This window comes from Mesoplodon densirostris, chromosome 16, assembly GCF_025265405.1.
Source record: "Mesoplodon densirostris isolate mMesDen1 chromosome 16, mMesDen1 primary haplotype, whole genome shotgun sequence".
NCBI lineage: Eukaryota > Metazoa > Chordata > Mammalia > Artiodactyla > Ziphiidae > Mesoplodon > Mesoplodon densirostris.
Genome location: NC_082676.1, coordinates 18,942,126 through 18,956,536, shown reverse-complemented (window position 1 = coordinate 18,956,536; position 14,411 = coordinate 18,942,126). Strand labels below are relative to the sequence as shown.

Sequence of the window (14,411 nt, the reverse complement as noted above, 5' to 3'; positions counted from 1 at the left end):
TAAACAAATATTTTAAAAAATAGATATTGGTTAAAAGAAAAACACATACCCAAAACAAATGGTTTGGGTGCAGATATAGTCACCTGTAGACAAAATGTGAACTGTATCTCCTTGTCCTCAATCTCTTTAATCATATCATTAGCACCATCAAAACAAAGATTATACAAGTTTGTGACATTATCATAGTAAAAAATGAAACAAAACATTACATACTTATAAAATGAAAAAAGCAGAGTTTTAACAGATAATCTTATTAAAAGTGATTAAAAGCAAATGAAAATAATTTTCTTTTAATGTAGAGGGGCTTCAAATGAAACACACAATCACCAAATCCCACTTTCCAGGGAGATTTGCTTTTGACTGATACCTCTCTAACTCCAAATATGTTCATGCCTCTAGTTCTTTATTTATCAACACTAAGCAATAGCTACTCACATCCTGATCCAAAAGTTGATGAATTTAGACCTCATATTATCTCCCCTATTACTCTACTCAAGTTTTTTGATGAATTCTTTTAGTTTAGGCTACCGTGTTTTAAATTTGTATTAGTTTTTTCTTGTTTTCTGTTCCTTTTTCGTGATAACCCATTCCTGTTTGCAGACAAGACATCATCTTGAATCTGAGGATACTAACTTAAAATCTTTACAAGTCCTTTTCCTTGAATTGTTTCTTCTGAGGACAGTTGTCCTGGTCATTCCTCTTTTTCCTGCTTCTTTGCTGCTTTTCCTCTATGGTCTCGGGATCTTTGGTGGACTATTCCTATTTAAAATGAACGAGGTTGATAATGCAGGTGGCTGATGAGGCTCTCTGCTGCTGAGTAAGTCACTTTCTCCAACAAGCCTCAGCCCTGAATGGGAGGCCTGGCCTGGGACTCTGCATGCACAGGTGGCTGCCCCTTTCTCTCCCTTTTAGGGGTATGGGCAGGGAAAGGCAGAGAAGCCTGGGCTCCTGTGCCCCCTTGTTGTGGATGTCAGTCTCCACTTGGAGCCTAGACCCTCTTCCAGAGCAAACTGCTCAATATCTTTAGAGTAACTGTCTGACTTCAGCCTGGAGCTGACAAATCATGCAGCTACTCTGACGATAGTCCCTTGATCAGCCACCCCCAGTTCTGGCCCTTCTCCAGGGCTGCCAGGGCCATTGTGAGGAGGAAGCACTTCTACCTCTGCTACAGACATACCTCCTGCATGTGCTCTGAGCTGGGACTCCCTCCACAGTATTCACCCATCAGTATGATACTATGGGCCTCCCTCATCCAGAAATTCATAACATCTTTTATCTTCGAAGAATTTATTCCCTTCTGTTCTTCCTGTCACTTCATTAAAGATCTGACGAAGAAAGGAAAATAAATGTATGCTCGGCCTACCGTTTTAAAACTAGAAATCCTGCAAAGAACATTTATTTAAATACCATTTTGCTTTAAGTCTTTTCTCATCTATTAATTCCTTTAATAACTAGCTCAATACTCACCTCTTTTAAGGAACTCCCTAGACCAGAACTGAAAGACTCTATTTTTTTTTTTTTTTTTTTCTCTTGGCCGCACCAGGTGGCTTGTGGGAGCTCAGTTCCCTGATCAGGGATAGAACCCAGGCCACGGCAGTGAAAGCCCAGAATCTTAACCACTAAGCCACCAGGGAACTCCCTAAATACTCTTAATCCTCTCAATCCTTTCAGCTAATTCTATACACACTTATACTAGGTTCTTTCATTTGTTTGTATTTTTGCCTGTTTTTGGAACACTTGCAAGGCTGTTTCTCTAACTTGAGAAAGTTCCCCAATGACAAGGCTCACAGATGAGCCTTGGTATCACCCCGGTGATGCCTTCCTTCCTCCACTATCCCATTCCCAATAAAAGTACTTATAAACAAAACAAGGCACACAGGAGGCAATAAATACATACTAGATAAATAAGTGAGAACGTATTCTTCAAGCATTTTTGTTTAAGTAACTGTTTCCTTACAGACTGAGTAAAGGTCTACTATTCACCAGACCCTAATTCAGAAAGCCCTGGGAATTACAGAGTAAGCACTCCAGGAGCTCTTAGAAAAACAGGAATGGTGACTTAGTCCAAAGCTTTAGAGGTGGGTCTCTGACATTATCATTTAGATTTCTTCCCTACTTAACAGAAAGCCCAGTGGGTTCCAAGCAGAGGGTCTCTACTCAGAACTCATGCATGTCTTTATATTTGTCTTCTTTCTTCTAATAAATGATCAGAATATAAAAAGTCTCCCAACAGAAAGAATCTTGTCAACGGACACTCTTGAGCCTCCATAAAGATCTGCATGCTGAACAAAGACAGGTGATCGACCTTCGAACAGTGAGGGAGAGCTCAACTGGTTGAATTTTATTACCCCTCCTGCAACACAGTTATCAGCTGACTCGCTGCTCAAACTGATATAATCAGGTTTGGGGCTTACCTTTCTAGAAGCAACCCTCAAAGAAAAAAATCAGAAAAGGTAAAACCTTCCTACCAGGATGTTATCAAACCCACCAAATTTGGGAGGAAGATCTGCTCTGGGTTGACAAACCCAAACAAATGGGGGTAAAAAGCTGAGGCTCAGAAGTTGGGGCTAATGAGACCATTCATTTCTTTTCATCGTTTTGGTTTTTTCATTCCTAGCAGATGTTAGATAGCCCTCCACTTGGGCCAGCACACTGATTCACTTCTTGACTTTGAGAGAGAACATAAACCATTCTGACGTGTGGAAATTCCAAAACTTATGCTCTGCCCTCAACCAACAACATGGGACACCAACACTCAAGACCCTGGCTTACAAAGGCAACCTCCAGCTCAGTCAGAGCGCCTGGCTCCCGGTTTGAGAGGGCAACCCAAAGGGCCACTGACGCCCTCACGCACACTGGAATGGCCCATCTTTCCTGCTCACCAAGCCGTGCTTTAATGCTGTGAAGCTGACTTTTACTAAAGGCCATTTCAAAAAAGAAATATGCAATTCACAGGCACATAGAAGCATTTGACGTAAAAAACTGTCGAGGACAGTATCCACTACGTCACATAATGTTCTCAACTGGTAAAGATTTGACTTCCCTGAGGAACTGGCCCAGTGCTTTTCTAATCTCAAAGCATTTTCCCAAAGCCCTAATCAACATTACCTGACCTCGCAAACCTGAGGCCTGCCTTCCTCTCTGAGCCCCTCGCTGCAGCTATGCGGGCCGTGGGCGTCCACATATGTACAGGTCTGTGCATGTGTTTGTAGGTGTACGTGTATTAGTGTATATCTTCTTATGCCAGCGGCCCCATTCTCTTCAGGAAAAGGTACTATAATTAAAAAGGAGTAAAAGCAAATAAACTATACTTGTGAATTTTAAATTTCAGAGTCAGGGAAATGACAGAGAGCCTAACTTGGCTTCCTGGAGGAGCCTTCTTGCTTTTTATATAATAAAGGAGTGAGCTAGGCTCATACTCCAAGATAGTTTGGAGGGAAAGGCAGAGAGGGTAGTTTTTTTTTTTTTTAACATTTTTATTGGAGTATAACTGCTTTACAATGGTGTGTTAGTTTCTGCTTTATAACAAAGTAAATCAGCTATACATATACATATATCCCCATAAGAGAGGGTAGTTTTGTTTTTGTTTTTGTTTTTTTTAAAGGCTTCTCCTACTTGAGTGTTTTTATCCGCTAAGCAGTAAGTGGATATTCGTCACTACTAATATCTGAAAAGGAACATCTGCTAGACTCTGTCATCTGTTTAGGAGGGGAACTGTGTTCAATTATCTATTTGCTGCCTCAAATGCAAAGAGAAACAGTATAGGAAAAAGCTGGGGCCATCTTAGTCCTTGAGAGGATCCTATGGAGTGTGCAAACTAAAATCCTGTAGAAGAGGGGCCGTTTTCTACAAATAAAAAACCAATTTCTCTGACACTGGAATCGTCCCACTGTTATCCATTCCTGACCTTCCCTAGCAAAGTGAAAAGAGGCACAAAGTGGTGGAGAAAAAAGTGGGTTTTGGGCTTCCCTGGTGGCGCAGTGGTTGGGAGTCCACCTGCCGATGCAGGGGACACGGGTTCGTGCCCCGGTCCGGGAGGATCCCACATGCCGTGGAGCGGCTAGGCCCGTGAGCCATGGCCGCTGAGCCTGCGTGTCCGGAGCCTGTGCTCCGCAACGGGAGAGGCCACAACAGTGAGAGGCCCGCGTACCGCAAAAAAAAAAAAAAAAAAAAAAAAAAAAAAAAAAAAAAAAGTGGGTTTTATAGTCAGGTGAGGCTGGAGCCAAATCCCGACAGTGCCGCTCATTAGCTTGGTGCCCTGGACAAGTTACCTTGAAGTTTTCATTTCTAAAATTATAAAATTTGTAAGAATAAAATATTTCATTATAACCACCTACTGTTATTTAACAATGGGATCTTATATGAATCTCATTTTCAGGGAGAAGAGCTCTATCCAGTTGTTCTAAGAAAACAAATTATATATATAAAATATTTTAAAATAATATATAAACCATACACACACACACACACACACACACTCACACACCCCTTCTATGTGTCCAACAACCAACAAACCTCTCTGTTGATCAACCCCAGGGACATAAAAGACACAAAGCACGGTGGTCCTGACCTCAGGCACTTCACTTTTGTTGAGACGACAGGTCATACATACAAGAAAATACTGGTTTATGACTGAGAGACAGCCTATTGCAGAGGTTAGTGTATAAGACTGGGAATCAGGAGGTCTGCGTTTATGACACACCCTTGCAAACAAGTCACTTCTTTGTGGGTCTGTTTCCCTGGCTGCATGCAGCAGGGCTGGACTAGATCTCTTTTACTCTTCAAGGTCTAAAAGTCTTTGATTTGTGATACACGTGAGGCCCCAAGGGCTGTGGGAATTCAGAGGGCACATGCTAGCACAGGGTGTGGGAGCTCTGTGGAGGAACCGGGCGGGACGTGCACTCGGAGCTGAAGAACGGGAAGGACTTGGGAGGCTGAGAGGAGGACAAAGGGCATCAAGCTGGAGGAGAGCGATCCAGGGGAGGGGGAGCCAAGTACCTTATTTAAGGCCTAAGGAGATGCATCTAGCCGGCCAGGTCTGCTGCCAGAGACCAGGAGGCAGGGAGAGGTCAGACCCCAAAGGGTTTGGATAACAGAAAAAAGGAGGAGTCTGGATTTTGTCCTGGAGGCAGTAGGAACAATCAGAAGTATCTAAGCAGGTATAATTGTCGGAGGGAATCCCATCTCCCTGCCCTCCATGTTTTCAGGCTTCCCTACTCCCAAGGAGGGAACAATACCGGACGCATATTTTCGGCCCTTCTTAGAATTCCTCTCACTTCCCTGACCTTCTCTGACTGGGGACCTATGGGACTGGTGAGACTTGGGAAAAGGAATGAAGCACCCAGGGCCCAGGGTCCTCCCTCTGCTTCAGGGACGTGCCTGCAGTTCTGGTGGATAAACTCAACTGAGTAACAGGAAGCCCGATTCTGGCCACAAGCCAGTGCAAGTTCTTCAATCTGGCCCATCAATAATAAAGCTGATAACTCTATCTCCATCTCTGTTGACTATTTCCCAGCTGATCTGGAAAGGAGAGAGGGAAGAGGGGGTTTGATTGACCACCACCACCAGCTACAAACATAAGTAAGATAACAGCAGGGCTTCTGAAAGATTAGCCAGGTGGCAGCTGGCAAGATGGACTGAAGCAGGAAAAGACCAGAAGCCCTTAAATCAGCTGTGAAGCTCCTCCAATAATCCAAGCATCCAGCGAATCATCTGTAACCACGGAGTGTTATCCAGGGGCTACTCAATAAAGGCTCAAATCAAAACATGTACTTAAGCCAATCTGCAAAAGAGTAAATCAAAGAGCACAAAAAATAAGACTTAATTACCAACATATTTTTTATCAACTAATGTCCTTTCAGAACTAGAACTGCTTTTGCTGCCTAGTGGGACCATAAATTTAAGGAGCCAAAGCAATTTTATAAATATATAAAAGACAAGAAAGGCTCAGCAGTCCAGAACCCTATCTGGGCTACGTGGAAGAATTCCATGATGTTAACAGGTCAGTCTTACACAGCCCCCAACTCAAGGAAGGTTCAAAGCCTCGTGAAACTTGTCCACATTCCCAAAGAGATAACCAGCCCTATCTGTTAGCATCTTCTCAGAGTGTTTCTCCTGGATTTCTAAACCTCAAGAGGTTCTGCTGTCTTCTAAGTTGGCAGACTCAGAAGCACTTCTCCAACGCACTTATATTTTATACAACCTAGCTAGATCAAAATCATTTCCCTTAATATTGCTATGCATACATTTGACATCCAACCTTGTTTGTGAAATGCCTCTTCCTCATTGCCCCCAAATGGAATCTACGGCAACGTCTGTATACCCGTCACCTTGTTTCATATCCCACACAAAGTAAATACTAATTCCTTTAAGAAGAAGTTGATAAAATTGTAAGCACCAGAGACCAGTGGCTAAAGTGAGCCCTGATACCTATGACTTTCTACTGCCTCTAGACACAAACTAAACTCCTTATTAGAGCTGTCAGACCCTCCTCTAACGGCCCTAATTCTAAAACACCATCCTTGAGGATTCTTCTTTGTTTCCTGTAATAACCAAAGCAAGTCACTCCACTAGCTCACGTCTGAATCTCCTTCTTCACACATGCTGCCATACTGAAGAACCTCTTCAACTTCTCCAAAATAATCTGGAAAGTTTTTGGCAGAAGATAGAAGAAACTCCACTCCACCCACATCAGACATCAGTGTGTGCGCACGAGGTTCACCCGGAACAGGGCCCATACGTTGCTCGTTAGTCAGACTCCTGATTTTACCTACTTCTTTTGACCTTCTGGTGAGGTTATTTTATGTCCATTCACTGTGAACTACATTCCTGGGATCCCACCCAAGTCTCTATGATAAACAAAAGGTAAAATCCCCTGCCAGGCAGAAGGGAGTGAATATTATAAGGCAGTTTTAACTTGGATTAGAAAATTATCCATCTGGTCCCAAAAACTGTCCTTCTGAAAATGAACCGAACCATAAAATAATTTCTGAGTAGCAGCACACGCCACCTAAAATGCTTTCTCTCTTTAAAATGGACTTCCTTTATGCCTGACCCTGTACAGGTCTGATGGCCCCATTACCTTATATTCTGTTAGCAATTGCATCAACCTCTGCATCTTTAATGGGTGCCCCTGGTCTATACTCTGCCTCTGCACTTACACTTTAGAAACTTAAATTCCTTAAATTCCCCTTAAATATACAGAGGTTATATATTTTTTATTTTCTACGTCCTCAAAAAGTTTAAATATAATATTCTCCACCAAGAATTTAGAAAGAGACGAAACGACGAACATTACATTTGTATACAGATGACAAATGTTTAACTCCCCGAATAAAGTGTATGGTTGGATCCTGATAGGATCTACAGCCAGGGCACCCGACATCACCCTGGCAGCCAATCTGTCCCCACGCCCTCTGCTCTCTCTACAGGTCACTACGGTCTGTCTCCTCTGGTCTTGATGACTCACCGTTTCCTGAGCACCTGCTGACATGTCAGGCACCGTGTTAGATATCGAATGAGAGAAACAGACCAGGCGTGGGCCTGCACTAGAGAGCTCGCAGCCCAGGGGAGCCAGGCAGCCCTTTTCTGCCTGGAACTCTGCGCGCACCCACGGCTCTCCCAGACCCCAGCACTGTGCGCCCTCCTGACAGCTGCTCCTCTGCCAGCCTACACGGCGGCCGTTCCCCAAATCGCTGCCCTCCCTGTATCACACCTGTGACGCCCCTTCCCTGACATCCGGTGTGTGCTAACACATTTCACTTCTCCTTAGTCCAAAGGGAATGGCAAGAAATTGCAGGCACGGTACTAATTAAGGAGGTGAGAAGGTGGTTTACTTTGGCTGAAAGTGGGGAAGTTATGTCCAGGGGGGCTGGAGTAAGGCCAAGGCCAGCCTCTCTGTGGAGGCAGAGCCCGGGGCTCGGGACGGGAAGAAAGGGACGCACCTGGCCTTCTTGGACTTCGTCCTGGCTGCAGAGTCAGGGCCGCTCCTCTTCTCTTTGGCCTCCTTGGGGCCCGAGGCCTCCCGGGGCTTCCGCACCTTCTTGGCCCCGTCCTTCAGCTTGGGCTCCTTGGGCTCCTTGGCCTTCCTGGGCTCCTTGGCCTTCCTGGGCTCCTTTGGCTCTCTAGGTTCACGCTTCCTCTTTGGCTTGGGCTCCCTGTCCTTGCTTCCCTTTGCTGCCCCTTCTTGCTCTCCTGGATCCTTTTTCTTCCGTTTCTTCTTCACGCCAGTGCCTCCTCCTCCACTGTCCTCCGTCCCGTTATGGGATGTCGTTTTCCTGGGGAAAAGGGTCTCAGCGCCCTCTTCAGCAGCGTGCAGGTCCTTCTGGGGCAGACAGGGATGGGCAACATCTTCAGTTCTGTCCTCCTGATCAGTGCTGTGGTCAAACGGGGAGGGGGATTTGTAGTCAAAATTGACGGAGGCATCAGACATTGGGGAGTGATTCAGAACTTTTAAATTTGACAACTGCAAAAGAGAGACAGACAAGCATATTACTCTTCCACTGCCAGCTTCACACAAATAGGGGTATTAACTTTGAATGCATGGACTTGTTCAACACCTCCTGAGTGCCTGCGATGTGGCAGTTCCTCCCGTGCTAGGTCATGGGCACAGAGTGGCAAACAGGACACACATTATGTTTGCTTGTGCCCTTGTGGACTAAGTTGTTAGTATATTATGTAGGTAATTTGTATGTAAAAACCTGAAGGATTTCCATGTTACGTGCAGAAATCTGAAACACCTTTTTAAACTCCATTTCTAGAACTGGCAACAACAGTCTCCCACAAAATACCTTTAGATTCCGCTAGCAGACAGGAATCCTAGGCACACTGTTCTGACCCCGAGTGGCATTTATCATGCTGATATACAAGTTACTGTTCAAATGTATTCATGAATAAAGGTGATGTCACCAGGGTGATAAGGACGTGGGGTCAACCTCAACGTGTTGCTTTATTTCCCCAAATCTCTGCTCTCACATATCATCAAGCAGCATTAACATTCACCTGGTTTGACTGTCAATGAGAACATCTGGATCATTCAAAACTATACCTTTTATTTTTAACTAAAAATAGTGTTCTTCTGTATGATCATCTAACTCTGTCACCAGACTCAGCAGCAGATAACCTCTGACCACTTGCAAAAACCAGCTAACGTACGGGAGGATGCTTTACAGTGATACATGCCTTTAGAAAGAAAGTGTCACAGGTGTTGAAGGCAACGCTAAAAGAACATTTCAAAGCTGTTTTGGAGCACCACCAAATAAAAGTGAAGCCTCCTAACATGACAACTTTTAAGGAAACATCCCTCTGGAAGCAGAAGGTGTATCTCATGTTTTCAGGCCTGGTGTCACAAAGTACATTTGTCATTTCATAACAAGGCTGGGGTTGCCAATAATCTGATAATAATGTGGGTGCTAGTTTCAGGGAACGAAGAAATAACTTAGGGAGAGACAAGCAGGCTTTCCAGGAAGATGGTTACAATCATCTTTGGATGATGGCTTAGGACCAGCCCCATTTGTGAGTAGCTTGCTCTCTTACCAAGGGGCCTGGCCTGTGCGGAAGGGCACAGACACTTGCCAGATGGTGTGGTTTCTCTCTGGCGTTCTGGTTACCAATCTCTGCTCAGACTTCCTGGCCCACCCTGGAGCTGACGGGGAGTGCAAAACTCAGCTGCATATTTCCCTGCTGTTCTTCCCAGTTCCCTTTCATAGTCTGATACTCCCAAACATAACACTGAGAATCCCAGGAGAAAACGATGAAAGAAAAGGAGGATTCTTTTGGATTTTTATCATAAATAAAGTCCAGTGTCATAAACAAGCCTAAATCCAGAGGGAACTGGTCATTCTGGCAGGACTCACTACTTGGCGGGGAACAAAAGGGAAAACAATTCAGTTTGACTACCTCATTGCTGATTCAGTGCTTAGGGCTTAGGAAAAAGAGGAGCTAAGTAAACTTAAAAGAAATTTAAATCAATAAAATACAAGAAAATGGTTTAGATGGTAAATTTTATAATTATGTGTTTTCTACCACAATAAAAAGACAAAAAAAGAAGGGAGGGAGGAAGGGAGGAAGGGAGGAAGGGAGGAAACAAGGAAGAGAGAAAGAGAGAAAGAAAGAGAGAAAGAGAGAGAAAGAAAGAAAGAAAGAAAGAGAAAAAGAGAGAAAGAAAGAAAGAGAAAGAAAGAGAGAAAAGAAAAGACAGTAAGAAACTCAACAGTACGGTAACAGGTACCCAGTTAAAGCTGGGATCCTATGACCGCATAACCATCCCTGGGATGTTACTTAATTATGTGCCAGGGACACTTGCCCCTCAAGGAATAAGTTTTTGCTTATCATGCAAGGGTGGACACACTAAAAAAGCAAGAGACACAGGCTTGTTTATTAAAGAGGCTTTAAAAGACAATACACTGAAGACCTAATTCCATCAAGGCAGCACTCTGTAGGTCAAAGTGAGACCCTCTCCTCAACTCATACCTCATGTCAAGGTCTCTCTTTTTGGGGCTCTCCAAAAAGCTGAGCAGGTAGCTCAGGCAGGCGTGGTGGTAACTGGATATTCAAGCATTAGGCAATAACAGTAACAGCAGCTAGCAGCTACTGGACAGACCTTGAATGGATATACTCAGAATTATGTAAAGCATGTTTCATGACATCTCTAATCTTTTCAACAATCCTATAAACTTAGCACCATGCTGCCTATTTTGTATATGGAGAAATGAATGATTATTGATGCTAAGTGATGTGCCCAAGGCCATACAACTAGTGAGCAGAGAAGCCTGGGTCTGAATCCTCCGGCCAAATGCTTGTTTCGTTGAGTGTTTCATGACATGTCAGGGAACCAGGCCACAAGACCAGCATGATGACATTTGGTTAGAAACGTTAAATGTGATGGTGTGCACAACCCATTTAGGAAAAGGTCAGGTAGTTCTTTATAAAACTAAACATATACCTACCTGATATCCCAGCAATTCTATTCCCAGGAATCCTAGAGAGTTGTCTAGTCCACTCCTCATTTTACAGATAAGATAATCTGTTTAGAGATTTAGAGGTTTAGAGAGAGAAAGCAATTTGTCAAGATATATTCCTAGGAAGTTGGTAGAGCTGGGACAAGGCGTGCAGCACAATCAGCCAGTGTTAAAAAGGAGGAAGTGGGCTTCCCTGGTGGAGCAGTGGTTGAGAGTCCGCCTGCCGATGCAGGGGACACGGGTTCGTGCCCCGGTCCGGGAGGATCCCACATGCCAGGGAGTGGCTGGGCCCTTGAGCCATGGCCGCTGAGCCTGCGCATCCTGAGCCTGTGCTCCGCAACGGGACAGGCCACAGCGGTGAGAGGCCCGCATTCCGCAAAAAAAAAAGGGAGGAAGTGTTCCAAAAGGCAGATATTAGTAACAAAAATATGAAATTATAATCTCAAAAGTCAATAATCCACCAGAAATGTCTTTATTTTTAAGGCACCTTGTTGGGAGCCTGGAAAAGGTATCTGCTGAGGATTAAAATATGACAAAAAATATTTCTTCTATGTTTCTCAAGGTCAGTGGGGGAAAAGGTAAAGAGCCTAAATAAAGTCCTTGTTTCAACTTCTACTAAGAAGGGCATTAAATTACCATTTTGTAAATGGCCCTAAAAGGAACAGACTTCAGATGATGGACCACAGTAACAACATTTTACATTACATTGACAAGTTAAAGAGACGAGCATCTAGGAACACAAGGATAAAACTTAAGAGAGACTGACTGATGAAACATGCAACAATGCTAACTCATAAACTGCCCTGATAGTAATAAAACGCATTTCTTTGATTGAAGATCATCAACCTACAATATTCCTAGAAAAGACACTTAAAAATGTGAATCTAGATAAACAGGTTCTGGGTCAGTTGTAAAGGATTTAAGAACTAATGGAAAGATTACAGGCTAGGTCAATGGTTCCCAAACAGAGGTCCAAGGACAAACCTGGGTTATCCCCCTAAGAATCACTCAAGTACTTGAAAGTCAAGTTAGAATCTAAGAAAATCACCCAGGCTACAAAATGGATAGACCCTGGAAGACTTATGCTAAGTGGAAGGAGCCAAGCACAAAAGACCACATATTGTATAATTCCATTTACATGAAACACCCCAAACAGGCAAATCCATAGAGACAAAAAGTAGAGTAGAGGTTGCCAGGGGTTGAGGGAAAAAACAGAGTGACTTGGTGATGGGCATAAGGTTCTTTGGGGGATGATGAAATGTTCTGGAATCAGATAGTGGTGATCTTTACACAATCTTGTGAATATACTAAAACCACTGAATTGCATGTTTTAAAAGTGTGGATTTTACAGCATGTGAATTGTATCTCAATTTTTAAAAATTCAATGTAAGAATATACTGAAAAGGGTCCTCTCATATGTTGCTGGCAAGAGCATCAACTATTAAAAGATTTTTTGCAGGGGAGAGTAGCAATAATACTAAAATTTTAATTTTGGATATGCTTTTAAAGTGAGCAATTTCTCTTTGAGAACATGAACTAAGGAAACATTTAGATACTCCAAAGGTTGATGTATAAGAATATCTGATACAGAATTACTTTTAATAGAGTAAAAAACTATAAATACTCTATTTGTCGACCTTTAGGAAAATGCTTAAATTAACAGCACATCCATCATATAGAATACTACTACACAGCCATTGTTACACAAAGTTTTAGTTGACATTTAGTTGACATTTAGTTTACTTTCCACAACATGTGGGAAAGTAAAAAAAGAAAACCTATGATCTAATCCCATTTTTGTTTTTTTAAGAAGGCTATATCAACATTAGCTTTTTAAAATAAATTTAGGACACATACCATCATTAGGTCTGGGGGATAAGATTGTGGGCAACTTTCACTTCTTTTTTCAAAACTTTCTCAAAGTTATTATTTGTTTGCCTTTACCTGTTTCCCATGATTAGAAGGTAAGCTTCATGAGACAGTGACTTTGTGATGTTCCCCAAGATCTTTGTGGCTTATAGTAAAACTCAATCATATGATGATTGGATGAAATGAATATTTTCAATTTGAAAAAAGAGAAAAAAGACATCTACAAAATTGTACTGTAAACAAAAATGACAACAAATATCTGTGTACAGAAGAAAGAATGGGAGAAAATAAACAAAATGTTAATCATTTGAGGCTGTGCAAATTTGGGTTTTTTAAATTTTTTTATTAAATAGACATCTAAATTTTCAATAATGAGAATATTGCTTTCAAGATACTTATAATAGAAAAATTTTCACATAGATGTAATAGAAAAATTTTTAAGACTTTAATAATGAAGGAAAAAGAAAAATTGTTTGCCAGACAATTCACACTCCTCCAAATCATCAGTATTCAGGAATCAAAGGCAGAATATGAGAGGCGCCAGCACTATGATTACATCTGACTGAGGGCAGGGCAGAGTGTACTTTGCACTCGGGCTGGAAAGGCCCCTGCACACCCTTCACCCAGAAGCGCTTCCTCCAATTTCAACCCAGCGGTGAGCGGCCCAGTGAGCCCCTGCCGCCCATCGCTTCAGGGTCTTCCACCTTCCCCAGGGAGAGGAAAGTGTTCTCTGTGTAGACTTACTTAATATCAAGAAATCAGCTAAACATAAAAATAAGCAGACAAGGGGCTTCCCTGGTGGCACAGTGGTTGAGAGTCCGCCTGCCGACACGGGGGACACGGGTTCGTGCCGCGGTCCGGGCAGATCCCACGTGCCGCGGAGCGGCTGGGCCCGTGAGCCATGGCCGCTGAACCTGCGCGTCCGGAGCCTGTGCTCCGCAGTGGGAGAGGCCACAACAATGAGAGGCCCGCGTACCGCAAAAAAAAAAAAAGACAAGCTTAACTAAGTTTGAGATCTGTCTTTTTTTAAAAGTCCAAATAACAAAATGAAAATACAAAATAAGAAGTAATTACTACTACTAACGAGTTGGTCTGTGGACATTCCAGGTGGCAAAGCTACTTTCCAATTGGAATTAGAATTGTCTTATTGTTTCACCTTCTCTCTCTCCTTATAGTTACCGCCTGCCTGTGGAATACAGTAAAGACAGAAAACCCCACATATCCTTGCCTTTATCACACTGCAATGGCACTGGGACTCATTCATTTGGCAAATAGATTTGTGCTGAGTGAGCAAGACCCATCTGAGGAGGGACAGGGACAATGTCAGTGTGTGCATGTGTCTGTGTGTCCCCTCTGTGTTTGTGAGTTTTTCCCCTGTACTCAGCATATTCAATCCTTCCACACCCAGGAGTTCTGTGCTTTGGGTGATGAAGCAGGTATTTCAATCCTATATGGCTCCTCACGTGGTCACAGCTGGTTCGCACCAGGAGGAGAAGAGTTCGGTTTCAGGCAGAGGTGTCCAGGACGCTCTTGGATACACTTTCCAAAGGAAATGTCTATGAGAATAAATTAGACCGCCCAAGA

General features: G+C 43.1%; 1 protein-coding gene across 3 annotated transcripts in view; it reads right to left on the bottom strand.

The window, feature by feature from the left end:
• CHD6 (chromodomain helicase DNA binding protein 6) overlaps window positions 1-14,411 on the bottom strand; it is a 227,244-nt gene that overhangs the window by 123,719 nt on the left and 89,114 nt on the right. For all 3 annotated transcript variants that reach the window (XM_060079536.1, XM_060079538.1, XM_060079537.1), the window contains one exon: window positions 7,944-8,464. In XM_060079536.1, coding sequence (XP_059935519.1) covers window positions 7,944-8,464 — 521 coding nt within the window. The remainder of the gene's footprint in view (window positions 1-7,943; window positions 8,465-14,411) is intronic.